General features: G+C 46.2%; 1 protein-coding gene across 1 annotated transcript in view; it reads right to left on the bottom strand.

Moving 5' to 3' along the window:
* The window catches only part of GABBR2 (gamma-aminobutyric acid type B receptor subunit 2), a 314,564-nt gene that overhangs the window by 71,999 nt on the left and 215,472 nt on the right, over positions 1–27,093 (bottom strand). The window contains exons 8-11 of the mRNA XM_070431092.1: positions 20,223–20,283; positions 7,489–7,569; positions 3,941–4,091; positions 822–954 (exon numbers count right to left, since the gene is read on the bottom strand). Of these exons, the coding sequence (XP_070287193.1) occupies positions 822–954; positions 3,941–4,091; positions 7,489–7,569; positions 20,223–20,283 (426 nt within the window). The remainder of the gene's footprint in view (positions 1–821; positions 955–3,940; positions 4,092–7,488; positions 7,570–20,222; positions 20,284–27,093) is intronic.

Here is a 27,093-nt window from a genome sequence, read left to right as displayed (position 1 = left end):
GGGAGAGAGAGAAAGACAGAGAGAGAGAGAGACAGAGAGAGAGAGAGAGAAAGAAACATCAATGTGTGAGAGAAATATCTATTGGTTGCCTTCCATATGCTCCCTGACTGGGGGTCAAACCCACAACTCAGGTATGTGCCCTGACTGAGAATCAAACCAGCAAGCTTTCGGTGCATGGGACGAAACTCAACCAACTGAGCTTCCCCGACTCTGGTAGGCAAATATTACTCTTTTACATAGAAACTAAAGATATATATATGGTACATATATGTCTTTGGTATTAAATTTTCATGAAGGGATGATTAGGAAAAAATCTAAAAAGGGTCCTTGGGGGGGGGCAATAGGAAACAATAGTTGAGAAACACTACTTAAGTAGAGAATAACAATTATGCTCTTTGCTATAGGACTCAAAGTTATGCATACAGACTTCTCTCCTTATATTCTGTGATGGTTATTGGGGTAAATGGGTAGGTTTGTTCCTCCTTAATGGCTCTGACCCTGAGCCCAGGTGCAGATGCTTTTCTGGGTGGTCATTTTTCTCCTTCACTTTTCTAGGTTATCCAGTCATTCCTCAGTGGGTTGTCTTCCAGCAGTGGCCTGTCAAATTCATAATCTTAATTTTACAGGCAAATATTTAAGTCCATCCTGGTCAGAAAGCAACAACCTACTTCCTTATTAAATTGTGTGAACAGGTGAGTGGACTGTCTTATGCCTGTTCATGTATTTTCACGAGTCTCTGGGTTTGCATGTGTGTTTTTGATGGTTGAGATCACCAAGAAAACCTTAGATCATGTTCCACTGGAACAAGCAGAAAAACTTACGGTGCAAAGTGTTTCGAAGGTCTTTTCAGAGACAAAGGATCCATCAAGGCCAAAGAGAAAGATGGATGCATAGGCAAGCATTCCTCCCAGGATGATGAGGTTGTTCATGTATGGACTCGACATCTTTATCAGCCTGACAAGAGAAGGAAATACTACAGTTACAGAACGGGTAGTGTAGTTATTCCTTCCACAAATATTTCGACTATGTATACTGTTGCAAAGGCAAGAGGGGGAGAGAAAAATATAAGTCCTGACCTCCTCCACTACCCTCTCCCCAAGACTGTGCCAAATGCTTATCTGACCTGTGTATTAGGGGCTGTTTCCCCCTCACTAAAGGACCCCAGACAGCTATCAACTCCCAGTTGTTGATTTTCCTGCCTCCTTGGTCAAGTTCACCCACCACTTCTCTAGGGACAGCTTGTAGCATCAGCTTCTTCAACCACTAATTTTTAATTTACACAAAAACATTAAGTCAACGGCTTTTTGTGTCTGGGGCTGGGAAGACATGCAAAATCTATAGAATTTTACATTTAGGTTCAGCAACTATCCACAGTGAGAGGGAAGATGGCCCTACCACACTCCCCTGTGCTGAGTGGACCAGGTCTAGGAGGTCTACAGGTGAGAACTCAGGTCTGCTCAGGAATTGTGGCCACTGTAGTGAACGAGCATCCACTTTGGCTGCCTGAAGCTCACACTATCCCTTGCACAAAGAGGGCCACACATTGGGTAGGAACACCTCCCCCCACTCACCAGACAGTGGAGGTGGACAATGGCGTCCTTATCTCCACCCTCTACCACTGTCTACCTCAGGCTGCTGTTGGGGCAGTTTTTATTCTCCCTAACTCTACATTCTTCTCTCTCACTTCCTTCAGGAATTCTGCTGCGACTCCCAGCTGCCCAGCAAGCGACGACTTGGTTAAACCATCAGCCGGCTGGAGTTCACCCTCAGAGGTGCCTGGCTCCCCCAGCACAATCCACTCAGAACATCTTGGGTTTTCAGGTGCCCCATGGCCCAGGTGTTCTTTTGCAGATTGTAATTATGATCAATTTTTCTCTGAACAGTTTCCTTCAGAATGTGTATTTCTATTAATCCTTCCACATTTAAAAAGTGTAATGTGGTATCAAAGTGGAAGAGAGAGAAAAACCCTGCTGTAAATTGTGGACCATTTACATGATCTTTCGAGTTGGGAGCAATGGGTCCAGCGCTTGGTCCCTGCTACCCACAGAGGTGCACAGAGGTTGGCAAAGCAATTAGCTGGCTGAATCTCCTCACCTATAAAAGCACAGATCATACTGCCAAGGGCACACGTGAAGCTGAGATGAGACTGGGTTCTTGGAGGTCCTTATAAACCAGGAACTGTTAAGGAACCTTCATTCTTATTATCACAGGAAGCTGGGGAGGGGAGAGGCCAGGAGTTGGGTAGGCTTCTTGGAGGAGAGGACCTTAATTTTGTAGGTAGCATTTAGGAAGACAAAAGTGAAGGGTATCTGGAACTTTAGTGACATTTCCCCCCATACATCTTTGTAGATTTTTAAATCTGCAAAGCCAGTAAAAAAAAAAAAAATCACATGGATGTCAGCCTATTGGAAAGAATAATGCCCTGGCCAGTTTGGCTCAGTGGATAGAGCATCGTCCTGTGGACTGAAGGGTCCTAGGTTCGATTCCGGTCAAGGGCATGTACCTTGGTTGTGGGCACATCCCCAGTAGGGGGTGTGCAGGAGGCAGATGATCGATGTTTCTCTCTCATCGATGTTTCTAGCTCTCTATCCCTCTCCCTTCCTTCTGTAAAAAATCAATAAAATATATTTTTAAAAAAAGAATAATGATAATTTTTCCCAGGAGGCTAAGATGGGGTAGTTTAGGAATTAAAAGAGTTTAGTCTTATTTTAGGGGCCACTCACCACTGTGATGGGAATTCTTGAAGCTTGTGGAAAGGGAATCTAATGTTAATTAAGACTTATGTGCCCAGGCCTTGTGCCAAATGCTCTTTAAGGTTTGTATGCAGTGGACAAAAGTTGCTTCAATTTTTTTGTGTGGCAGTGAATGTGTTATTGGTGATAAAGAAAATAAAACAACAGGCGAATAAAATTCCTTTTTGTTCTTCAGGAAATAGGTTTGGCCTCAGCAGTAAAAAAACAACAACCTCCTAAACCAACAGCAACAAAAAATCGAGAGCCTGGAGGTTCCTCCTTTACAAACAAAGAAAAGAAAAACAACTGTTCTCCTGGAATTGGGCTTGTTCCTGGCAGCCCTGGAGGTCATGCATCGTGGCTTCTGGGCACAATAGCAGAACTTTGCTGCCCATGGGTGGGCACTGGGCCTGTGACTGAGAAGGGCCTGCTCTGAGTCCTTGCTCACCCTCTCCCACCACAAGGCTGGGAGCTGGAAACCAAAGAGGCTGCCTGTGCTTGGTAAACACTACCACCTGGGATGGTGACCTGTTCTACCCACCGCTGACCAGAATAACTCAGAAAGCGAGCTGCTCTCCCCTGGAGAGTGAAGGGCATATGTGAGGGAACAGAAATCAAGGGGATGGATTCTGCCACGTGCAGCAGTGTGGTCTTTGACAGTGGCCCTTGCCGCTGAGCTTCTGTGCTCACATCTGTAATCTGGGGAGGGGCTTCCTGGACTGCAGTGTGCTGCAACCAATGAAGTGTCAGGCCTTGTACTTAGTGAACCCCCTAGGCAGTGCTTCCCCAAGACGCTGGGGGTGGGGCAAAGACACGGGGGAATGCTGTCTTCTAGATTTCTCCTCCTGGGCCAGCACAAACAGCATGAGCACAGACAAAGCTCTGAGAAGGCCTATGGACCTAGATCCTCAATTTTATTTAAGCCCGCCTTCCCCAAACTTATCTGACTGAGGCTCCTGTGTAACGAGTAGCCCCATGTATGTGTGTATTTAAGTGTGTGTATGTGTGTGTGTGTGCATGTGTGTGAGTGTACACACATGGTCATGAAACACTGAATAACATCGCAGCGAATGAGAAGCACACTTTAGGAAATTGCCCTACAATCTTCTGTAGCCCTGGAGAATCCGTCATGCAATGCTCGCATACTTTGCCAATGAGGTTTGTTGATCCAGAAAGCACAATCCAAGAGGAAAGTGTGAGCGACTTACTTCTGGTTCCGGTTCTTGATGTTGAAAAAGAGAAAAGCGCTGGCCATGATCATCCCCAGGATGGTGAGGGCAGAGAGGATGCTGTAGAGAGGTAGGGAGATCTTCCGGAGCTGCTCTAGGATGATGGTCTTGTCTTTTGGGGGTTCGGATCCTAGAAGGCCAAGGAAAAGACATCAACTGAGCCCAGTGCAGTCAGTGCCCGAGGGCATCCCTGCCTGGATGTTCCTGACATTTGCCACCGGTGCACAAACTCTGTGCAGGACACATCTACTGGGTGAGCGGGCTCTGGTGGCTGGCCAGCCTGCCTAGCAGGGAGCCTTAGCCAGGACTTATTTCTTTCTCTAAACAGAATCAATAAGGAATTTGTGATGCATTTAATAGCCATTAGAAGACTGGAATTTGATTTGGTCTAATTACCCTGCTGAAAAACTGTTGCCATTTATCCCCGAAGGTAACAGTGGCTCGGAAGGTGCAGGGCTGGGTGCTGTGAGTGGGTACCATTGGGTGTCACTGGGAGTGAGGAACTAGGCTTTGGCTTTCAAGGGCTATGTGCCAACACATGATAATGACTGTCCCTCAACAGGGTGGACACCTTGCCTGTCAATTCCACAGAGATGCATATGTGCTCTGGCTGTGGATTTTCTGCTTCAAGGTCATTATGTTATAAAAGCTCTTTCTGATTTTCCATTTTCATAGGACTTGCTAACTGTGGGAGGCAGAAGCTGCCTGCATGCCTTCCCCTCCCTGTTGTGCCAGGACTGGACAGAAACTGTGGGACTCCCTATCTTTGTGTGACTGCGAACTGTCCTTGCTCATTCTTCAAGGGCACAGGAACCTGGGGAAGGCCCAAGGGAGGCTGAGCAGACTCATCTTTATAGAAGGTGGCACAATTGTCCCGTTTTAGTTCTACCAGGTACAGGGAGGCTGGAGAGGACAAATGCAGGGACACCCCACCCCACCCCGCTTCTTGCCAATCCTCTTTCTCAGCTGCTGTTTCAGGTCAGGTTTCTGCTGTAGGACTGTGAAATGTTGGGGCTTTTCCCTCCAGAGAAATGTGTGGAATCAGCCAGGTGCCTGGGAGTGGCCGAACCTGGGGGACCAACCAGGGGTCACAATGAGTCCCCCCCACCTCATGGCGGTGCCATGGGTGCCAGCCTACATTATGCCTCCCTTCCCAGGAGACAAACAGGATGGGCAGATATTGCTTCAAGGGTTGAGGGCTCCCCTGAACATCTGTGTTTCAAAAACTCTGATAGCAAGTTGAAATGTGTTTGGAAACATTCAGTGGATAAGAGGTCTTTGAACATGTAAACAGCCCAGGGAAGCTGCCAGGTTGGAAAGCAGCTAGGAACCTGCTGGTATAGTTAATGTAAAGTGTTAAGCAATTCCAAGTAAACAGATTTTTATGAGGAGTGGCTCCAAGGACTACAAGTCAGGGCAAAAGCAGACACAGGTGACGGAGGTAACAACATTTGTTGCTTCCACTGAAAACTCAACACCTGGAAACTTCCTCCCCCTCCCTATTTACCTCCCCTCTCCCCGCACCTGTACCCTGGGCTGCATTAGGCTGGCTCAGGTGACTTCTGGCTCCCTAATACAAGAACCATCTTGGGGCGCCCATGAGTTCTTGGCTGGAAACAAGCCACTCTCTGGGCACCGGGAAAGGGCTACAGGGTGACTGTGACCACAAGCTGTTTGTGTAGAAACAACTTCAGAAAATGACAACAGCTCCTCCTCCTTACTCTACCCTCCCTTCCCCCGAAATGGCACCTCCCCACCTGTGCATCTTAACGGAGACATTATGGGAGCCAAATGGTAACAACTTGTCAGAAGTGTTACTAACAGCAGCAGCCCTGAATTTTCTTTCTTGCTACTCATCTGGTCCATCCATTCATTATTCATCCATTTTTCATTATTTCTTCATGCATCACTATTCCTTCACTCATCATCATTAATGATGGTCAACATCATTAATCACCTTCCATCTATCAGGCCCAGTGCTGGGTACCAGCGATTCAAAGATAAACAAGACGAAGTCCCTGTCCTCAAGGAACTTACACATTAGGTATGTAAGGAGGAAAAGGCAACCATAAGCAGTAATATTTACCGAATGCTTACCATGGGCTAAGCACTTTATAGAGATTTTTTTATATGATTCACCCAACAATCTCATGAGTAGAAAAGATTATTCCCATTTTGGTGGGTGGAGTGGGGGTCGGCAACAGGTTTCTAGGTGTTAAGTAGCTTTTATAGCTAGTAAATGGCAAATCTGGCAGAATTTGACCCCATATCTGCCTAACTCTGAAGACGGTGCTCTCACACTATGTAAACTGCCTCCAATGGCCTGAGCAGAAAGCAGGAAGCAGAGTGCAGTTCTGCCTGATGGAGTCAGGAAAGGCTCCAGAAAGGTAGATGAGTAGTTAGCTTTCACCAGGAAGACAAGGAAGAAAGGGCATTTTGGGCAGAGAACCCGGCAGAGGCAAAGACATGGTGACATATGGCATGCTTGAGGAACTGTAAGCAGTTTGGTTGGGGAGATCTGACAGAGAAGGCAGAGAAGTGAGGAGGTGTCCTTTCATGAATGTCTTGGGGGCAACACCATGGAGTAAGACCCCTTGTTGTGCGCAATGGACACCATGAAATGCTCTGAGCAGAAGTGGGGCATCTTCAGCATGGCATGATGGCAAAAGCACTTTGGCTGTTAAGGGTAAAATGGACTTGAAGGGGTTAAGACTGGTTAAGCCTGTCCATCCGCCCATCCGCCCATCCACCCATCCATCCATCCATCCCTCCATCCACTCATTCATTCATCCACTCACTAGTTCAGTGACTCACATGTTCACCTGTTCACTCATTTATTCACTCATCCACTCACTTGGTCAATCATATATTCATAAAATATCATTGACTCTTCAACATGTGCCAGATTATGGCTGGTGCCAGGAATTTAAAAGCAAATAGGAACCAGTCAGGGAGCTCATGGTCCAACAATCTAGATATTTCAATACAAAGTGACAGTGGCCATGGTAAAGGCAGAGAAAAAAACTGTGAAAGCCAAAAGGGAGCCATTAGCCTGGTTGGGGGCAATCAGGGAAGGCTGCACAGAAGAGGTGTTATTTGATCTAGTTCTGGAAGCTGAGGAGAAGTTCTACAGCAGGAGAAAAGAGGGAACGGTCTTCCAGGAAGAGCAGCATGTGGAGAGACCCTATTATCAACCAAACCAAGTCCATTCCCAGAGGAAAAGACAGAGCTAGATTTAGCTGGGCCACGTTAAAAAGAATAACTCCTGGCCATCCTCTGGTTTAAACAGATGCTTCGGTGAAAGCCAGCATTCATACAAATTCCAGTGACCCATCCCAGGAGCTGGAATACAGCTCCCATGTGAGTGATGGGACCTTGTGCTCAGTGAGTGAGTGCGTGTGTTGACAGGAGAGGATGTTCCCTCATCCTCACAAGGCCAAAGACTCTGAGTTTGTCCCCAACCCTCAGATAACATCCAGGCTTGGGACTGAGCAGACCCCCTCCTCCAAGAAGCCCACCTGCCTTACCTTGGAACCTAATGGTGTCGTTGATGATCTCCAGTGTGTCAGCCACAGCATTGTATTCTCCCACCTTCACCTCCCTGCGGTCTGTGGGGAGCAATAGAGAGTGGCTGGTTAGATCCGAGTCCTGTGTTTGGGTCTGAGTGCTCCTCTCCTAGCTCTTGCTCTCCCCACAGCCCCTGGCTATATTCTTGCAGGCTTTTCCTTTCCCCAGGTAGAATCACAGAACTTCCAACCTGATCTGGGCTAGAACAAACATCCTCTCACACTCTCTCGTCAACTGTCCTTCGCTGTACATGTGTAGAAGGGGGACTCAATCACCTTTAACTGGATTCTCTGCCTGTTACCATATGGCATCTTCCTGGTCATTGAGCTGAATGTTCTCTCTGTAACTTTTCCCTGTCATCTGACTCTGCCCTCTGGGACCACACAGACTACCCCTACTCCCTCTGCCCCAGGCAGGCCTAGAGCTTGAAGACAAAGACAGAACACAGCCCCCCCTCCCGACACTCTTCCCCCACCCCACCTTACTAAACGTCATTTCTATTTCCCACCTCACCCAGGCCCCTCCTGAGGCCACACTCCACAATATCACTGTCCGTCTGTCAGTCTGAGAGTGTAGACACAAGGACTGACCAACACGCTTTAGGCATGATTTGGTCAGCAGCAAGTAGAGGGGACCATCCCTCCTTCATTCTGCACATTATATATCTATTGATATATTCTGAGGTAGAATTAGCATCTTTCAGAGGACACATTGCTCTGCTGTGTGATACTGAGCACAGTGTTCTCCATATGCACTTGTCCAGGTGTATTTTCAGACCAAAGTGGTGCATTTGAATTTTCCTTCATCCTAGATTCTATTCTGTTGCTGGGTTTAGGTCAGTGATATTCAACTGGTGTGCCACAAGAATTTTTAAAACATGCAATGCCTGACTATTTAGTCAGGGACACTGACCTCTTTTCCCTTAAATAGTCAAATAAAAAAATGACAACAGCCAAACACAACAATAGCTGTTCAGGGTGAATGAATCAAAATTATACTGATTTTTTGTCAGATCAGCAAAAAAAACCATATTTTTGGTGTGCTGCAGATTTTTAGTAAGTAGTTTATGTGTGCCATGAGGTGAAAAGGTTGAAAATTGCTGGTTTAGGGCAATTGCCAGGGATAATTACAAAGACAACTAGATCAGGGCGACTGGGCAGGAGGAATGGAGAGTAGTAATTAGATTTGACAAAGGTTTCTTTTTCCCCAGGTAAAATCTGGACAATTGGGAGATTAATTGGTGGGGAAGATGGGGAACAGGGCAGTGAGCCAGTGACTGGGCTGGGGAGGGGGGGCTCCGGTGCCATTCCCTAAGTGGGGAACCCAGGAGGGGAAAAGATGTTATGTTCCTGTTTGAATGTGCTCAGCCTGAGACACCTATCAGGGGGAGATCCTTGCTCTGGAGGGGGGAGAAGTCTGGGCTGGGGAGAAGGAGTTGGGGTCATCAGCATGCAGGCTGGGCGGTGGAGCAGTGGGCAGGAAGGACACCCCGAGGACAGTGCTGAGTGAGAAGTGAAGGGACCAAGGACACAATCCTGGATAGCGCCAATCTCTGGGGGGGCAGGCTGAGCAAGGACACTGCAAGGAGATTGGGAAGAAGTGGCCACGATACCAGGAGCAGGATGCCAGGAAAGAGTGGGCATTGTAGGAGCCAAGGAAAATGACAATTTCACCATGGAGCTGGCCAGCAATGTCACATGCTACCGAGAGCCTGGGCCAACAAGCCCCTTGACAGGGGGTGAGTGGATTTGGCGTATCTGTGGTAACCACAGAAAAAACAGATGCAGAGAAAGGTGGGGTTAGAGGCAGAGAACCAAAGGGAACCAGTGTGGGAGTAGAGAAAGGAGCCCCCAGGGCAGAGCAGACTTTGACAGAGTTGAGGAGTGGGCAAGCAGGGGCTGAGGTGCCCCACAGTGCGCCTGGATCGATGCTAGGAATTTTATGTGCCATCTTTTCAGTTCTCACAATTGAATGGACTAGGTCAGTGGTCAACAAACTCAGTCAACAGAGCCAAATATCAACAGTACAACGATTGAAATTTCTTTTGAGAGCCAAATGTTTTAAACTTAAACTATATAGGTAGGTACATTGTTATTAACTTAATTAGGGTACTCCCAAGGCTTAGGAAGAGCCACACTCAAGGGGCCAAAGAGCCGCATGTGGCTTGCGAGCCACAGTTTGCCGACCACGGGACTAGGTGGTTTCAGTTCGGGCAGGCTGTGGCTTTGCCCAGAGTCCCACTGGTACTAAGAACATGGGATCCCTGAGAGGTGACAGTTCCATGTCAAACTGACCACCCATCAGCCACCTGTGCCTCCTGAGTATATTAACTGCATAGAGGAATGCCCACCCTCCGGCAGGTGGGTCTCTGGAGCTGCAGGCCCCGCATGTCCCCAGAGGAACTGCCTGATGTGGCTCTGGCTGTAAGTGAATTTCTTTGTATAAACGCAGGTGCACTGCTGGTTCCTTAAACACATTTAGAAAATGAAACAGGAATCGCATAGGCCTGCCACACTTCTGCCTGCGTTCCTTTGACCATGGGGGGGAAATAGGGCTATAAAAGTCACTTCCTTCTCCCGCAAAGGTCTCCTCACCATTTGGGGGGCTTCACAGTGTGCAGGCGGCTGTGGCATACCTGGGTCACCCAGCTCCTAAATGTCACATTAGCAGACTCTGCTGGGAGCTCCAGCATCCTTGCTCAGGCTTTTTGAAGTCTCAGCCCCAAGCTGCTCCTGCCCCTCAGAAAAGGAGGCCCTGATTTATTTATTTGGCATGGGGAGGCAGCGCATGAAATATGCAGGCTGATCGGAATAAATCATTAGGAGCTGGGAAGTGTATGGCTGGCCCCCAGCCACACAGCCCACCCTTCTGACTCCTAGGCCCCACTGTATGCCCCATGGCACCAAAATAATACTCAGCCTCCCACCAAGACCAAAATCACATAATCTCTCCCTGGAGCAGTGCTTGGAGGCTCACAGGCACTTCACACCTTCTTGCATTTAATGCTCACAGCAAACCATGAGTTGGGCATAACTCACCCCAGTGTATACTTGAGGGAGGGGCCTCAGATAGGTTAAGTGCATGCCTGGACTTGGGTCCCCCAGTTCTGAATTCAGAGCGCTTTCACCACCCATACTGAGCAGGGCTTCTGATCATTCAGCCCACATTTATTGAGTGCCCACTGCACGCCAGGCCCAGCCCAAGGTATTTCATGATAAAGAACCCCTCAAAAACAGCAGTGTAGGCGGTAGAAGACTAGGTTATTTCCTCATCCTCAACCAAGGTGGCCTTGGACATCTGTGGTGGAACTAGAGATACAAAGATGAAAAAAAAATTCATAATCGCTGACCTTGGAGTTTAGTGACTGCAGCCTCTCTCAGCCCTAGCAGGGAGGTAAAAATCATTCCCATTTGCAGGCAGCACTTCCCTTCCAGCTCATACCCTATAAGCAGGTGGTTATAAATGTAAAACGGGAACTTTCAGAGTGGCCATGAGAATTAGAGAGGAGAATACAGGCAATTTCTGGCTTGGGACCTAACTCATAGTGAGTGTTCAATAAATTATAGTTATTTGAGCCATGATAAAAGTAACTGTGAGCCATTTGCTAGGTCCCCAAACACTCCCTATGTTTACTTACTGCCACTGGTTCCCCACAACAGTCCCTCTGCTTGGAAGGGAGCTTTCCCCTCCCTCTACAAAACCAAATGTCCAAACTTTGTCCACCTCTTCCAGGAAGCATTCCCAGCGTACTGCCCCTCCCCTCCCAGGAACCCGTTTGCTGTGAGCTCAGCCCCTCGTGTTGGAGCAATGCCCCAGGTGTGCCCAGGCCTTCTGATTTCTGTCTGCTGATTGGTTCCTGAGCAGAACCCGAAGTCTGGCTTCTGACATCCTGGGCAGCATAGAGTCTTGTCCCCCACACCCTGCCCAGGGCCCCTCAGGGGTCTGAAGGTGGAAGAAGGGTGCCCCCTGTGTTCTTCCATTCACCATGGCCCAGGTGGTGGTAACTATGATAGGCACCCGGCACTCTCAACTTGTAAGTCTTGGGCTGCTTGGTAACTCCACTGTGCAAACAATGCTGACTACTCACTGAGACACAGAGGAGCCTTGCGGACCAAGGACAGGGGATTTGTGGATAGATAGAAAGGTCCACTGGGGCCGGGAGGTCGGGGTATCGAGCAGAGGGAGAGGGGCTGTGACACTGTTACTGGCTGACCGTCTGCCCCACAAACTCTGTGCAGGTTGCCACTGACTCACTGTGTGACCCTGGACCATTCCCTTCCTCTGGGCCTCAGTTTCTCCATTTGCAAACTGCACTGCAGGAATTCCAGTGGTTCTCAGCCCTAGGGATTAAAGTCACCTGGAGAACTAGAAAATACCTATGATTGGTCCCAGCTTGGACCTATTATATTAAAACTTCTTGGGATGGATCCTGAGTAGCAGTATTTTTAAAGGCCCTCTAGCCCGGCCGGAGCTGCTCAGTGGCTGAGCATTGACCTATGAACCAAGAGGTCACTGCGTGGTTCCTGGTCAGGGCACATGCCTGGGTTTCAGGCGCAAGCCCCAGTGGGGGTGGTGCCAGGAGGCAGTCGATCCATGTTTCTCTCTCATCGATGTTTCTACCTCTCTGTCCCTCTCCTTTCCTCTCTCTCTAAATTCAATGAAAACATAAAAAAAAAAAAAGTCCTCTAAGTGGATCCTGATGCATAGCCAGAGTTGAGAACCACTGGATTACACTGAGGGCCCTTCAAGCTGACACTTTCTGTTCTCAGAGGCTAAAAATACTGTGAAACAAAAGCTCCCTTTCCCACAGAATAGTACTGGTTCCTTGCTGTGGGGGCAAGAAAGGAGTGTTCTCTTTTAAAAAGTGCATTCTTTATTTTAAATTTTGGATTTGGATGATAGCTCCCATTCGTAAAAATTAGACTTCCCCCAAAAAAGTCCAGTCTGAAAATACTCACTGGCTGTGGGCCTGAGAGCATGCCTGAGACGGCAGGGAAATAGCTTCAATCACAGAGTGATTCTGCCTCCCACCTGCACCACAACCAACCCCAGTGGCAGAACCAACTGGAGGGTCACCAGTCTCCTGCTTTAGCTGGGTCCCCACATCCTGCTACAGGGGCTCGACTCCCCTCACCCCCAAATGTCCACTGGTCCTCAACTGGCTCAAGATCTGAACTTAGGAAGGTGTATATGTCCTTTAAAATGTAATTGCTGTTGCAAACACAGGCTCAATGCGTAACCATGAAGTTAAAAACAAGATGACCTTGGCTCAATGAAAATCGAAGATGCTATAAAACTATTCCATTTGAGGACTCCTGCCCCTCCTAAGGAAACCCTAAACTCAGACAGAAAGGGCTCAGACTAAGACAGCTCTTGGAGTTGGTCCAAGCTTGGGCCCTCACCTATGTACGGAGCCCTGGGGAGGTCCCATCCCCTGCCTGGGTCTTGCTAAAGTGAGGGGGCTGCTTGGGGAGATCTCTATAGCTTCCAACTCCTGTTTGATGAATCAGCAACTGCTCTGAAGGGTCTTCCTCATTTTAAGCTGAAAGCTGTCCCCTGAGGCTTCCCTGAACAGGTCCTGGCTCTGCCCGGGGTTGCACATCACATCAACTCCAGCTCTTGGCGGTTCTTCAGAGATGGGAATATGGCAACTGCAGGCCTGGATTATGCTCTCCTCCAGGATGGCCAGCCATTCCTCGGCAAGTCCACCCCACCCAAGTCTGGTCACTGTGGATAGAACCTACAGGGTTGCTCCCCTCACTGGGGTGGGAGTAGATGGAAGCAGGTCCCTGGGCCTGGATCCCCTCACACACTTGTCTCTCTGTCTTCACAAACAACATGCCACTGTTACAATTTTAATAAGTTAACTTGACCTTTGTTTTCAGATTTTTAATAGGCCAAGTGGACATTGGTCAAATAGCCTAGGAGTATAATGACCCCGCCAAGGACAGATTTGTCCATTGACTCACTCAAACTGTCCCAGGGGCAAAAGCTAAGTACTAGAGGGGACACAGGACACATACAAATACAACAGGTTATCTGCACCTAGAACACTTTTTCTCTCTTTTTCTTGGCTAACTCTCACTAGAGAAACTGGTCTTTCAGAATTCATCTCAGATGCCACCTCTCCCAGGCAGCCTTCCTAGAATCTGGTAGGTGGGGCCAAATGCCCCTCCTCTAAATGCCATCAGTTATCACACCCAGTTGGGGTCCTGTGTCTGCTCCCAATGGACTGTGAGCTCCCTGAGGGCAGGGGTTGCGTCTTACCTATCTTGCCCAGCATCATCTGGCATGCAGATGCCAGGAAATGATTGTTAAGCAACTTTAAAAGCCCAAAACCATAGGGAAAAAGACAGAAAGAAAAGAATTTAACCACATCAAAGTTGAGAATTTCTTTTCAAGAAGGACTTAAAGTTTATAGGCACATGACCAAATGAGAGAAGATATTTGCAAAGTCTAAAGCCAACAAGGGACTGATATCTAGATTATATAAGGAACTCTTGCAAATCAACAAGAAAAATACAGTGCCCTCAGAATAAAAGTGGTCAAAGGATCAGACAATTAATAAATGTCCAACAAGCACAGGAAGAAATGCCCAAACTCATTAGTAAGCAAAGAGATAATATTTAAAACCACAATATGATATTACTTTCTACCTTTAGACTGGAAAAAATGAAAGGTCTGGAACACCAAGTGTTGGTGGGAGGTAGGGACACAGGGATCCTCACACCGGCGGGAGTGGAGACGGGCATGGTGACTCATGGAAAGAGCCATCTGGCAGATTTTCGGCATGTTCAGTGTTCACACACAACTTCCAACCCAACAATTTTCCTCTTGGGCATTTGTCCTAAAAATGCCCAGTTGGGTCATAGGGCACATATACAAGGACCCTCATTATTTGTGAAGGCAGAGAGTTGAGGTGACCTGGGTGTCTGTCACTGGGAGAGTGGATGGGTGCAGGGTGGGTATGCCCCATGGGGTGAGCAATGAAAGCCCTGTGCTAGATGTACACACGGGTACATGGAGGCATCTTAGAAAACGAAGTGCTGAGTGGAAAAGAAAAAGAAACAGGAAAGATATGTAATCCAGTTGCATTGACGTAAATTTAAAATATATACACACACAAAAAAACACAATAATATACTACATCTTGCAAGAACAGATACAAACACAACACACTCACTAAACACTTAGAATGGTTGCCTTTCCCTGGGGGAGGTAGGAATAGGGTTTGAAAATAAATAAGGGAAATGAGAGTATCAACAAACAAACAAGAGTTTTCATGTACCAATGATAAGTATGTCCTGAGGAAGCAAGACTGCACTTTTCTCAAGAAACTCTGGAAAGGAGTAAATCTGGGGTCATTATCCAGATTGCCCAGGAGAGGAGAAAGAAGCCAACAGCTGCCATGGCCCTTCTCTGTAACCGTCACCAACCAAGAACATTCATAGCCTCACGACACTGAATTTTCACCATCCCTCTTAAGGCAAGGAAAATGATCACCTTTTATTTTACTATTTTTAATTAAATGCTGAAATGATGGCTCAGAGAAATTAAGCCACAGTGCCTAGCTACTAACAGTTAGACATGCCTGTTTCAAAGCTCACATACTTTCCATATAATAGGAGATGAGTTCCCCATCACTGGAGGCATACAAGCAGAGCTAATACTATAAAGGAGAGCTAGGGCTCCCTTCAACATGGAGAGTCTACGGCTCAATGAAACACAAGGCCCTGGGCTTCCAGATAAGTCCTGGATTATGAGGGCTGAGGTGGTGTCAAGGTCAGGGTCAGTATCAAGGTCAGGATCAGACTTTCAGCCTAAAAGAACTGACATTCACATTATGTCTTTCCATTCCTGCTGACCCACATCCCTACCCGTGTATCCTGCAGTTTAATGGACTATGTCTCCACTCTTACTTGTATCAAGTTGAGTGGCAGCGACAAACTGGCCTTTTCAGACCCATGGCTTGGTGAAGAGAGCTATAACACATGCCTTGACTGAGGAAAAGGATACTAAAAACCAGCCTTAAGAGTCTCAAACTGGGGTCAAACTTGCTCTGAAAGTTTTCTAGTAGGTTCTGGGAAATTATCTTCCTGCTTTTATAGGCACTGGCACTGGGCCAGAGAGATTATGAAACCCCTGGGGGGAAAGGGACAGGGACCATTTCTTATTCAGCTTGGCTTCCCCTAGAGGACTTGGTAAAATGCCTGGCAGATGCTCAGGAAATTTGCACTGAACAGAACCGTATCTGTTACCCCAAAGACCAAACAGTAATTAATGTCTGTAAATGGGGAGGACAAGCCTACATTTCACTAGGTACAATCTGAATGACAATTATGTTGTTAGAGCGATAGAGGACCCTCTCCCTTCAAATCAAGTGCTGAACTACTCCAAAGTCTGAGTCTTTTATGCGACATAGAAGCAGTATGACATTCAAACACATCACCATTCACCAAGATTCTCACAAACAGGCCTAATGAAGGCAGGGACGGTGAGTTAGAGCACAGATGCTTAGATTTCATGAAGAACAGCATAAATAAGGCTCTAATCATGGCTTCACTCAACTTCCTTCCCTGCTGCAAATTCTGAGCCATGTTTAGACTTTGGCAGTAACATGAATTCTTTCTTCTCATAAGGAAAAAAAAAAAAAAGCCAATTCTCTAGCATTCATCATCATCTAACGTAGTTCAGTGGAAGTCAGCGATGGCATGGGGGAGGTACTCTGAACTTGGAGTTAAAAGGGGTTTAGGCCAGTCCCACTCTACCCAAGGTGTGTGGCCAACAGGATGACAATACCTGCCTTACCTATAGCCATGGGTAGCGCCCTTAGAACAGTGCCTGAGACAAGGGTGAGAATGCACGTAATTTATTTGGAAGATGATCCTAGGACACATTGCTAGGGGTTCAGTAGGCGAGACAGGGAAGGGAAGGGAGCCAGTACAATGTGCATTATGAGCAGGTTTCTGGGAAGGCAACTGAGGCACAATTCCATTGGGATTGTCCTCAGCTGACATCTGGGGACAGACAAGAACATACCTTGAAGTTCTTGGGAGTTTCCACCCAAGGGGAAAGGACACTGGGAAATTTGTCCTCCATTTCTCATCCATCCTTGGCTCAGGGCTGACCCTGGAAGCGTTAATTCCCTGGACATCTGATCTGTTCCTCTTAATAAGATACTTATTCTGGAACCATGGATGCTCAGAATTATCGGTGGAATCTACCAAATTTAGCCTCGAGGATTGTCCTGATGGGAGGTAAGAGCTCTGGGAACCCTTGGAAATGTAGTAAATGGAGGGAAACTGGGGATTAGGAAGATCATTCTTAAGGCTCTGAAACCCCCTCTGGATTCAAAATGCCTCAGTCTCAAGAGGGACCATGGAGTTAGCCCTGGCACATTAGTTTAGAATAGTTCTATTTATTCACCACTCCTAAATTTGCAAAAAAGGTCCTCCCGTCTGGAACAACAATGGCTGCCATCATGAATTTGCTTTGGCTCACATTTTTGTTGTCAAGGCTAACTGCTGTTTCCCAGACTTTCTGCCTTAAGTCATGGGAAACCATGAGTAAGTGAAGACGTCCCTAAATTTCCACAAGCTGTCTCACTAATTTAGTAAGCATTTACCAAGAGCCAGCCAGGAGTCAGGCAGCATGCTAGTAATGTGACTAGGTTCCCACAACTAGAGTTTATAAAGCAAAATCTCATTTGACCCTTAACCCAGCCCCAGGGGGCAGGCAGGGCTGGCATTAATGCCATCCCATTGCCTAGAGGAGAAGACTGAGGTTTAGGGAAATGAAGTGTCTTGCCCAGAAGCAGATCTTGCAAAAGTAGCCCCCTCTGCTGGGGCTGGCTGCTTGTGAGTCAGCTCTGTTGTGAGCCCTGCTGTCCAATCTCCCTTCTAAATAAGAGGGCAAGGCAAGGGGGAGAGAGGGTGTGAAGGGCATAACAGAAAATAACATGGTAACTCCATGCAGAAGCCATTTACAAGGTCAATGGCATGAGGTCATTTAGGAACTGGTAACCCCTGGGGGCAGGCATATCCTCTGGGCAAATTCCTGGAAGGTCCCAGAAGAGTCTGGACCAGCCTTTCTGGGAGAGGAAGCATGAGCCCAGAGAAGAGAAGGAATGAATTCGCCATCTCACAGTGAGTCAGGGCCTCAGTTTCCTTCCCCTCTGTGAAATGAGATGATAACCCGAATTCCAACCTGGACAGCCTATTCAATATTCAATTCTCTTCATCCTGGCAGAAAAGGTACCTCTGAGACCCTAAGAATTTGGGTAACTCACTATTGTGCTGAGGTGAACATGCCCCCAAGCACAGTATCCCTCTGTCAACAGGATCAATGTCTATTTTAAAAACATGCAAACAGGAGTATCTTCCAGCTCTAATAGTCAATAAAAGCTGAACACAAGTGTGGCAAAGGCAGAACACTGGCATACGTGTGCATGTGAGCACGCAGTGGCTGCCACTGCCACTCATCAGCTGTGTGTCCCTGGGGGAAACATCTCTCTTCCCCATGCCTCAGTTTCCCCATTTACTCTGTGAAGTAAGGAGATAAGATCATCTCTAAGGCCCTGCCCCTTCTGACATCCTACATATTGTTATGTGTGGGTAGCAGCTATAGGGGTAGGCAGACAAAAAGGCATCAGTGGGGTTTCAACACACCATGGAAATCTGGATTTGCCCCTGAAAAGTGTCATAACTTTTGACAAAGTGCTAGTCATAATTGCTACTACTTGCTGAGCAAGAGATATATGCACATCTTTCTCTGTATGATCTCATCCAGTTCATCCCACATCCTAAGATGATAAGTAGGATTATATTCTTTTTTTAAAAAGTTTTTTAAAAAATATATTTTATTGATTTTTCACAGAGAGGAAGGGAGAGGGATAGAGTTGGAAACATCGATGAGAGAGAAACATCGATCAGCTGCCTCCTGCACACCTCCCATTGGGGATGTGCCCGCAACCAAGGTACATGCCCTTAGCCAGAATTGAACCTGGGACCTTTCAGTCCGCAGGCTGACGCTCTATCCACTGAGCCAAACTGGCTAGGGCAGGATTATATTATTTGAGGACAACAGTGCTCAGGGAGGTGAAGTTACTTGCCTGATGTTCTACAGCAACTTGCACTCAGGTGAGTAAAACCCACCTCAATACTGTTTGCTACACTGCTTTCCTTATAAATGCCTAAAATCAGCCACTGGAGTTGGTGTCTAATCCTAACATCAGGGAAAGGCAATAAAATTGGCACGCACTTGTAGCTGTGATTGGCTGATCAATATTTTACAAAATATTCTCCTAGAATGATATAATTTGAGAACTGGAAATGTGACAAGAGAATTTAGCTGCAATCACTCAAGAAAAAAAAAAGTAAGTATCTTTGCCAAGATGCTTACTTTGTTCAACCGATGAAGAAGTTAAGACTTAACAAATGGGAAAGTAATTACGTTTGCCTAAAATTACATCTTTTGTGCACGTCAGAGAGCTGACATGTGTTTCAATTACCTGCCACAGGAAGACAAATGGGTAAATCTACAAGATTGCATTATGGAGCGATAGTATCCAAGGACACCTCTCCTGATTGATCTGAATCCAGTGGGGATTTGTCTGAATGAATCTGAGTAACTTGATTTCATTTCTTGCTTTCCCCTGGATGACTTTGGGATCTCAAAGTGAGTTGACACAGAAGGCACAGCTTCCAGAAACATCCAGATGCAGATGAATGATCCTCTAGTGCTTTTGGCGAATAACCCTGCTAATGACTATACTGAGCTGAACTGAGGTGTCTGCCTTGAGGAAGGCCCAGTCCTACTCCTTACGGATGCCCTGTGCGCTTTGACAAGCCACTGCCCCTCTGGTCCCTATTTCCTCCTTATCACACGAGAAACTTAGTCTGGATGATTTCTGAGGTCCCTTCCAACTCTGACAGCAGAAAAGTTCAACAAATGACCTGGGTCTTAAAAAAAAAAATGTAGTGATTATAGATTAAAAGAAACTAGAGAGACACATTAACCAAATACAAAGAGTGGACGTTGTGTGAATTCTCTAACAAACCAATTGTAGAAACATTTTTGAGCTAATTGGAGAATTAACATAGACTGGGAATGAAAGGATATTAACAATTGTTAAATGCTTTAGGTGTGATAATAGTACCATGGTTATGTTTTTAAAAGTCCTTGTCTAGTAGAAATGCATACTGCAGTATTTATAGATTGAAATGAGATAATGTCTGAGAGCTGCTTTAAAACATTTACAGAAAAAAACAGAGGGGTAACAGGGTGAGTCAAGATAAAGCAAGACTGGCAAAATGTTGATAATGGTTGAAGCTGGGTGATGGGTTTACTATGCTATTCTCTCAACTTCAGAATCTGAAGATTTCTATAATCAAAATCTACAACAATGCAAGTTTTCTCAGGATATTGGAACTGACTTACCCCTCCCCCCTTACTTTCAGGAGTTTCTCAGAGTCATGTGGGAAGACTGAATGGGCCTGAAAAGTAATACAGTGAAGAAAAAATATCCTAAATATGTTGAAACTACTGTTTTCACAGAGAAGTGTTTTCTATTGACTTTGATTTCTCTTATCTGGAACATCATACTTTCATTTGTTTTGATGTATTTTATTGCATAAGACAACATCCCTGAAAACAGAATTTACCAAGTAGAAAGAAGAAGCATCAAAAAGCCTACCTTGAAATTGAGTAAATTTAATGGTCCCCATTCTTTCCCCGTTCCGGAACACAACTTGACCCTAAAAACAAAGCAAAACAAACAAACAAGAACAAAAGAGAAATGCCATATTAGCTCAGACGCTACTGATCTCAACTGAAATTCATTAACTGTACAATGCAATTATTAATATTAGAGGAAAAACAGATTCCTGTTAGACTACAGATGCAAAATTAAACTAATTGTTTTTAAACTGGTTGTGACTTTATCTATTTAATTTAAGGAGCACAAAATCAATAATGGAACTAACACATGTGAATTAAAGCCGAGATATGTATCATCATTATCAGCACAGCTATTTATTAAACATCCACATGCCCTGTGTAGTCCTGGGACAAGGTCTTTCAGGGCGCTGGAAGGACAGAGGCACTAGTAAGGCCCATGGAGCCTGGACCTGACTGCTTCTGTGCCCCATTAAGATGTGTGGCTTTGCCGAGGCTATTTGGCTTGAGGACCAGACGGGGGCTGTAGGTCAGTTAGCATTTCTTATTAAGGACAGAGGATGTTTTTATAAGTTCTTCCTGATTTCTTCCTGAGTGGGGCAGCACAAAATTAAGCTTCTTGTGTAGCGACATGACTAGTGTCACAGGCAGCTGAGCACCCCTCATTAGGGAACCCTGGGGGCTAAAGACAGTGAGTGGCTTTGTTGGCTGACACAAGGGTTCCACATGCTAGGCTAAACAAACTGGGAACATGAAGAAGGACTGGTCTCTCCTTGACAATTTATGGTCCACCTAAAATTCTGCAACCAGGCAAGGAAATTGTCACACATTATATCAATGGATCTTGTGACGAGCTTGAGTGAAAAAGGGGATAATCCTGATTTAACAAATTAAGAAAACTGACTGAGGAAGGTAATGCCCTTTATGTAAGGTCACTGTAAGCTGCTGGAGTTCAAATTCGAGTTTGATTTTAATGTCCATGCTATTTCACTATAGCATGCTGTTTCTGATCCAGAAATAAACTCTTTCCTATCTCTCCATTAATGAGATACCAGGAAAAGAAATGGTCTTAAATGTGTACTGCTTTACTCTCACAGTTGTGCTCTTACATCATCAGGGAATAGCACAGAAAAGTTCAGATCCTGCTCAATTCTCAGGAGAAAGTGCCAGAAAATATCTTCCCTTAGTGGAAACTCAAAGCCTGAGGCCCTGAGGCTCTTGGCACAAAGAGAGAATCACTCAGCCTGTTCTCAGAACAAGAAACACCTTCTGAAGCCACTTTGCCACCTTTTGGAAATCCTGAAGACAGCTGTGAGGACTATCAGTTTGAGACGAATGCCCACCGAATTCTATATTTAGGTGCCGGTAAGCAATTCCCTGGTGTGCGAAACACTTCAGTGTAAGGTGAGACAGGAGCTGTGATTTTATTTCTAGGGATGATTGAAAAACACAGAACATCTTTCAAAAGGATCACTTTTATGCAAACGGACCACTTTGCATGGTGGCAAAGATGCAGACATGGTCCCCAAGGAAGACATTTGTCTGACGAAGGTGGAGATCCAACTACTTCACCCATCTCCTGCCAAGCTTTGAAGAATTCCAGGCTTCTAGATATAAAATGTGGACAAAGCCTGCAGAATCCTTATTAGTTAAACGAAAAAGCATACAGAGTGGTATTCAAAGCTTGGACAGGATGGGTGGAGTATGGGTGGGGATAAGAAAGAATCTCCTTTTACTTTTTTGTCTCCCCCACCCACCCCCCCATTTACTTTCTAAACAGAACTAATTAGTCAACTTTTAAAGTAAGACCTGTCATACTTTATTTTACTCACAATAATCATTTTCACTAACAGCAGTTCCTCCCAGCTCCTTAATTTCTCAGGTGATGCAGTGGAAAGAAGCCAGCATCTGAGTTATGGACCAAGCATGGCACCTCGCCTACAACAGGCACTGAGTAAATGGCGGTATTGATTTTTATTTTAAAACTAGAGGCCTGGTGCACGAAATTCGTGCATGGGTAGGGTCCCTAGTCCTGGCCGGTGATTGGGGCTGATCGGGGCCTTCCTTCCCCCAGCTGCTGGCTGCCAGCTGGGGCCTTCCTTTGTTCCACACCGACCCCTGGTGGTCAGCGCAGGTCATAGTGAGGGGTCAAACTCCCGTCAGTCGAATTCCCAAGGGGACAATTTGCATATTAGCCTTTTATTAGATAGGATGTTTAATAGAAGAGAGCCAAAATAAGAAAAGATGGTTTAAACACCAGGGAACTTTCCAATGCTTGGGAAGATATTTTCCACATTGCGTGATTTTAGCTGGTAAAGGGTAAACTATTGGGCCTTTATCCAAGGTGTCCTCCTCTCAGAAACAATAGCCCCCAGTAGACTGAGTTCTTGCACCACACTATTCGGACTAGCATGGGAGAGATCTGAGAACTCTGATGGTGGTAACTGGGTCGTGATGGGCACACAGGTGGGTAACTGGCTTTACTGAGGGTCTGCACCAGAGAAGGAGCCAAGAAGCCCTGCAAAGCCCCTTCTGGGGAAGATGTGTCATGTGATTCTTTCCTGAAGGAGTTACCATGGCACCTGCTGGGTTTGACCAATGAAGCCAACTCTGCTACTCTGGCCATGGCTGGCAGGACAGGGACCATCGTTCCAGCCAATTCAACCTCTTTAAGACTGGACGTGAGGAAGTTAATCAGGTGATTTTCATGAAATTCTGCCCAATAGGGGTCCTCCATATTTGAAGGTGGTCAATTCACACAATGTTGTACAAATATAGGGTGTCCCAAAAATGTAGACACACACTTTGAATAATTATAAAGACAGAGTTTATTAGAATATATTTCACTTTCCAAAACTGAGCTATCGGCTGTTAAAGTGCATATACATTTTTTTGGGGACACTCTGTATTTACCTACACTGGGCCAGGTTCTCTTGTAAGTACTAATCCTGCTTTTTTGAGAGCTTTATATTTAATTAGGAAGAAAAGACAAAACAAGTTTGCCAATAAATGAATAAGAATATTTCAGTTAGTGAAGAGTACTATGAGAAAATAAGAAGGGAGTGGCTGGGCGAGGGGAGCAAATCTATTGTGCTGTCAGAAAGCCCTCACTGCAGAGGTGACAGAAGAGCTGAGGCCTGCATGGTAAGAAGGAGATACTCCACACAAAGGAAGAAGCCATGCAGGGCAAGGCCCGCAGGTGGCAAAGGAACAGAAAGGGCCAGTGTGAGGAGCAGTGGGGAGGTAAGCAGGCCAGATCACATTCCACCTGGAGGTCATGGCAGGGCTCTGGAGTACAGCCAAGAGACTAGGGGTGGGAGGTTAAGCAAGTAAGTACTATGACCTGAGTTAATATTTGGGAAGACTGTTCTGGCTGTCAGGTAGAGAATGGATGGCAGCATGGCAAAATGAGGGAGCAGAGAAAGTGGAGGCTCTATAGCTGGTAATCCAGATGTGAGGTGACAGTGGCTTAGGCTAGGGTGGTGGCCAGCTCAGAGTGCATTGCCAAGGTGGCTGAGCACTGTGGCCTGAGCAGCAGTGGACTTCCACTCTACACCTCCCATACTGTGTGGTGGATGCCCTGGTGTGCTGCCCTGATGCCCCCATCAGGATGGAGGCACATCCTGGCTGCTGCTGAGTTGCCCGGCATCCAAAGGGAGCTGTGTCAATTAAAGTTATCCCCTTCGTGGGGGCCAGCCTACATCCAATGGTCAATGTGAGGGACATAATTCTAGGCCCTGTACCTCAATTCAGGACAATGGTGAAGGACCATGGGATCCAGAGGTCCCCGTGGGGTGGCTGAGGCTGGGATTGCAGCTGTATCACATTTCAACATGTCCCTCTGCCTGACCCTGCTTCACTTCCTCCCTTCCAGGTGTTGTTCCTGAGAACATTCCTTGATAATAAACTTGCTGTATGCTAGTCTTTGTCTCAGAATCTGTTTCCTGGGAAACCCAACCCTAACACACTTGCCATCAAAGGTCACTGGGACTATATCTTTCCTGCAGCCTGAAGGAGCCTGAGTGACGAGGCTGTGGGGACAGAGGCAATGGTCTGAGTGAAGCCCACGCAGCAGCTGGACTGCTCCAGCTTCAAGTGCTGGGGCAGTTCAGCCAGGCCAGCTGCACTGGCTTTGGTTTCTTAAGCCCCAGCTTGAGCAGGGATTTTTTCTCTCTCCTCACGCATGTATCCTTTATGTATATATAGATGCCGTGACTCTCCTTAAGCTTCTGCCGTGTGCGATCCCAGGGCTATACTGAGGATCAATCCATGTGATGCATTAAATTCCAAAGTAATGGAGTCTGGTAACTCTGGCTGGGGTGGTGGCTGATATTTGTTGGCTCACAATCCATACTCACTCTGTATCCTCCTCTCGTTGCAGGGGCCCAACACCCAGAAACCACATTTCCCAGAATCCCCTACCAGCTGGTTTCCACTTAGGTTCTGCTAATGAGAAGCATTCATGGGAAATTAGAAAGTATGCATAAGGGAAATCTATTTTTTTTCCCTGCTGTGGTTGCAGCAGCAAAAGCAGAGCGACTGCAGGTGTCTGTGGGCCCAGGCAGGCCTGCACTGTCAATGTGGGGGTGCTCCTGGCTGCCTGTTCAGTGGCCAGTGGCGGTGGGGGAGGGGGGTTACCAGAACAGCAGGAGGGTGGTTGCAGGAACCTGAGAGATCAGTGTGCAGAGGCAATGGCAACACTATGCCCCTTTTTGTGCCTTCAGCCCAGGGGCTTGGTGTTTCTGTGAATACGTATCTCCAGTGACAGCACCGATCTGTTTTGCTCCTCCATCCCTTCCAACAAAGTTGCAACCAGTTTCCTGTCTTAAATCTCCCTATGAAATGCCTGACTCGGTTTTTATTTTCTTGTCTGCATATTGATTGCTCATGGATTCTAACTTCCGAGGAGCTTATAAGAATGACCATGGAGCTCATCTGGAGTGAAAATAAAATAATGGAGGTAAAATCCCAGGTGGAAAATTTATAAGGATTTTTGTTCTCCTGAAAAAGATATTGCTAATACCAGGGAAAGCAGTCTGATCCAAATTAACAGCTCAGGTTGAAGCGGGAGCCATAAAGCTGCATTTCTTTTTCAGAGAAATCTTCAGAATCCATAAGGTAATGTGGAAAAAAACTACGTTGCAGCATTTGCCAGACAAGAGTAAATATTGGCATCCGTATGACCTTGGACAGTCATTGAGTGTTTCTGAGCATCAATTCTCCTATTTGAAAAATAGTAAGAACAATACTTGCTCCTCAGGTTTGTTTGTGAGAATTAAAGTAGGCAATTATGAAAAGGGCATAAGCCAGGATTGGCACATAATAAAGAGTAACTGTTATAATTCCTCCAGGTAATGTGAGTTGGAAAAATTCCACCCGATGTCCGTTCAGAATCCCCAGAAAAATCAGTGGAGAGTAGAATGTACTCCAAGGATTCCAGCAGCCAGTAGGATTCAGCAGCCTCCTCTTAGAAAAAGTAATTGTTTTCATTGTTCATCTTTACTGTTTCATTACTAAGCATGAGTAAATTTCACTCCAACGACAGTTTATGAATTGTATGGGTCAAGCCCCATGTTGGTCTCTTTCAATTTCACAGTGGAGGGCAGAGATGTCCTGCCCTGAAATGATCTGATGTCCGGCTGGAGCTGGAGGCTAGACAGAGTGAGGACTCACTTCGTTCAGCCTAGTTGCCTGGAGCTCTGGGCCCACTGAGGGACACAGTCTCTGCAGATCACTGCAAATTTATTTAGGGAAGGATCTCATTCCCTAACTGCACTCTTGTCTCTGGGCAGTTGCATTTGTCTTCAGGAGGTGTGAGCATGCATGCTTATCCGAATGTTTGATTTATGCTATGGGTAAATAAGATGTGCCCTGACATGTCATTCAGGCAGCCAACTCTCTAAGGAAATGGAAGGGCTATCTGTGTGGATGATCTGAGCCCACCTTGGACCATTCTGCTGCCAACCCTCCACCTAGAACCACACTGACCTCAAATGAATAATGGGGACTTTGAGAGAACACTGGGCTTAGCTGGTCAGATTTTCCATAAAGGGTAGAGATCATGTGGGCTTAAAGAAGAAGGTGCTCTTTCTTTCCTAAGGGATGACAGGACTTAAAGAGAAATACCAAATAATTGGGTACAACCTCACACATATTCTGCAAAGGTGAAAAATAATCTTTTTCCTGCATGTCCACTTGGGCTATAGGGAAAAGTCATAGTTTGTATAATTTAAAGTATTTTCTTACACTGATAGGCCCAAGCCTTGAGGAAAGCTTTATCTATCCATTAAGGTTTGCAGGGAATTAAGAGAAGGGGCAGGATGGGAAGTGTGGTCTGTCATCCTTTTGCTGATCAGCATGGGTGCAGTGGAGAGGAGTGGGGACCAAGAGGAAATGGCTGGATGGATGGCCCAAGAGTGGCGGGACCAACTCCCTCTCCTTTCAGTAATAATACAAGAGTTAGGCTTGCTTAGAATAGCAAAATATCAGAAATGAAGGAAATGTCCAAGAAGTAGGGTAATAGTCGAGTAAACTGTGATAGACACGTGATGAAATATTATGACACATGCATAACCAGCACTATTGAGCATCTAACACATGCTGGGCATGTCAGATAGGTACCAGATAAAGAGTGGGCAAAATCAATGTTTCTAGATTGCATGGAGCTTTCAATCTGATGGGCAATGTAGACATTAAATAACAAATACACCAATAGATATACAATTATAAACTATAATAAGTGTTATAAAGGGAAAAAAGGGTATAAGAAAGAACTACAAGACTCCAATTTAGACTGGAGGGTGTCAAGGAGGGCTTCTCTGGGGAGGTGGCATTTGCACTGAGACCTGCAGGATCAGCTAAGAGTGATAGGGAGAGCATCCTGGGAAGAG

Source organism: Myotis yumanensis, unplaced genomic scaffold, assembly GCF_028538775.1.
Source record: "Myotis yumanensis isolate MYYU_CA2020_CCGP unplaced genomic scaffold, mMyoYum1.0.hap1 SCAF_12, whole genome shotgun sequence".
Classification (NCBI taxonomy): domain Eukaryota; kingdom Metazoa; phylum Chordata; class Mammalia; order Chiroptera; family Vespertilionidae; genus Myotis; species Myotis yumanensis.
Note: the sequence above shows the minus strand (reverse complement) of the source record. Positions and strands in the feature narration are given on the sequence as shown.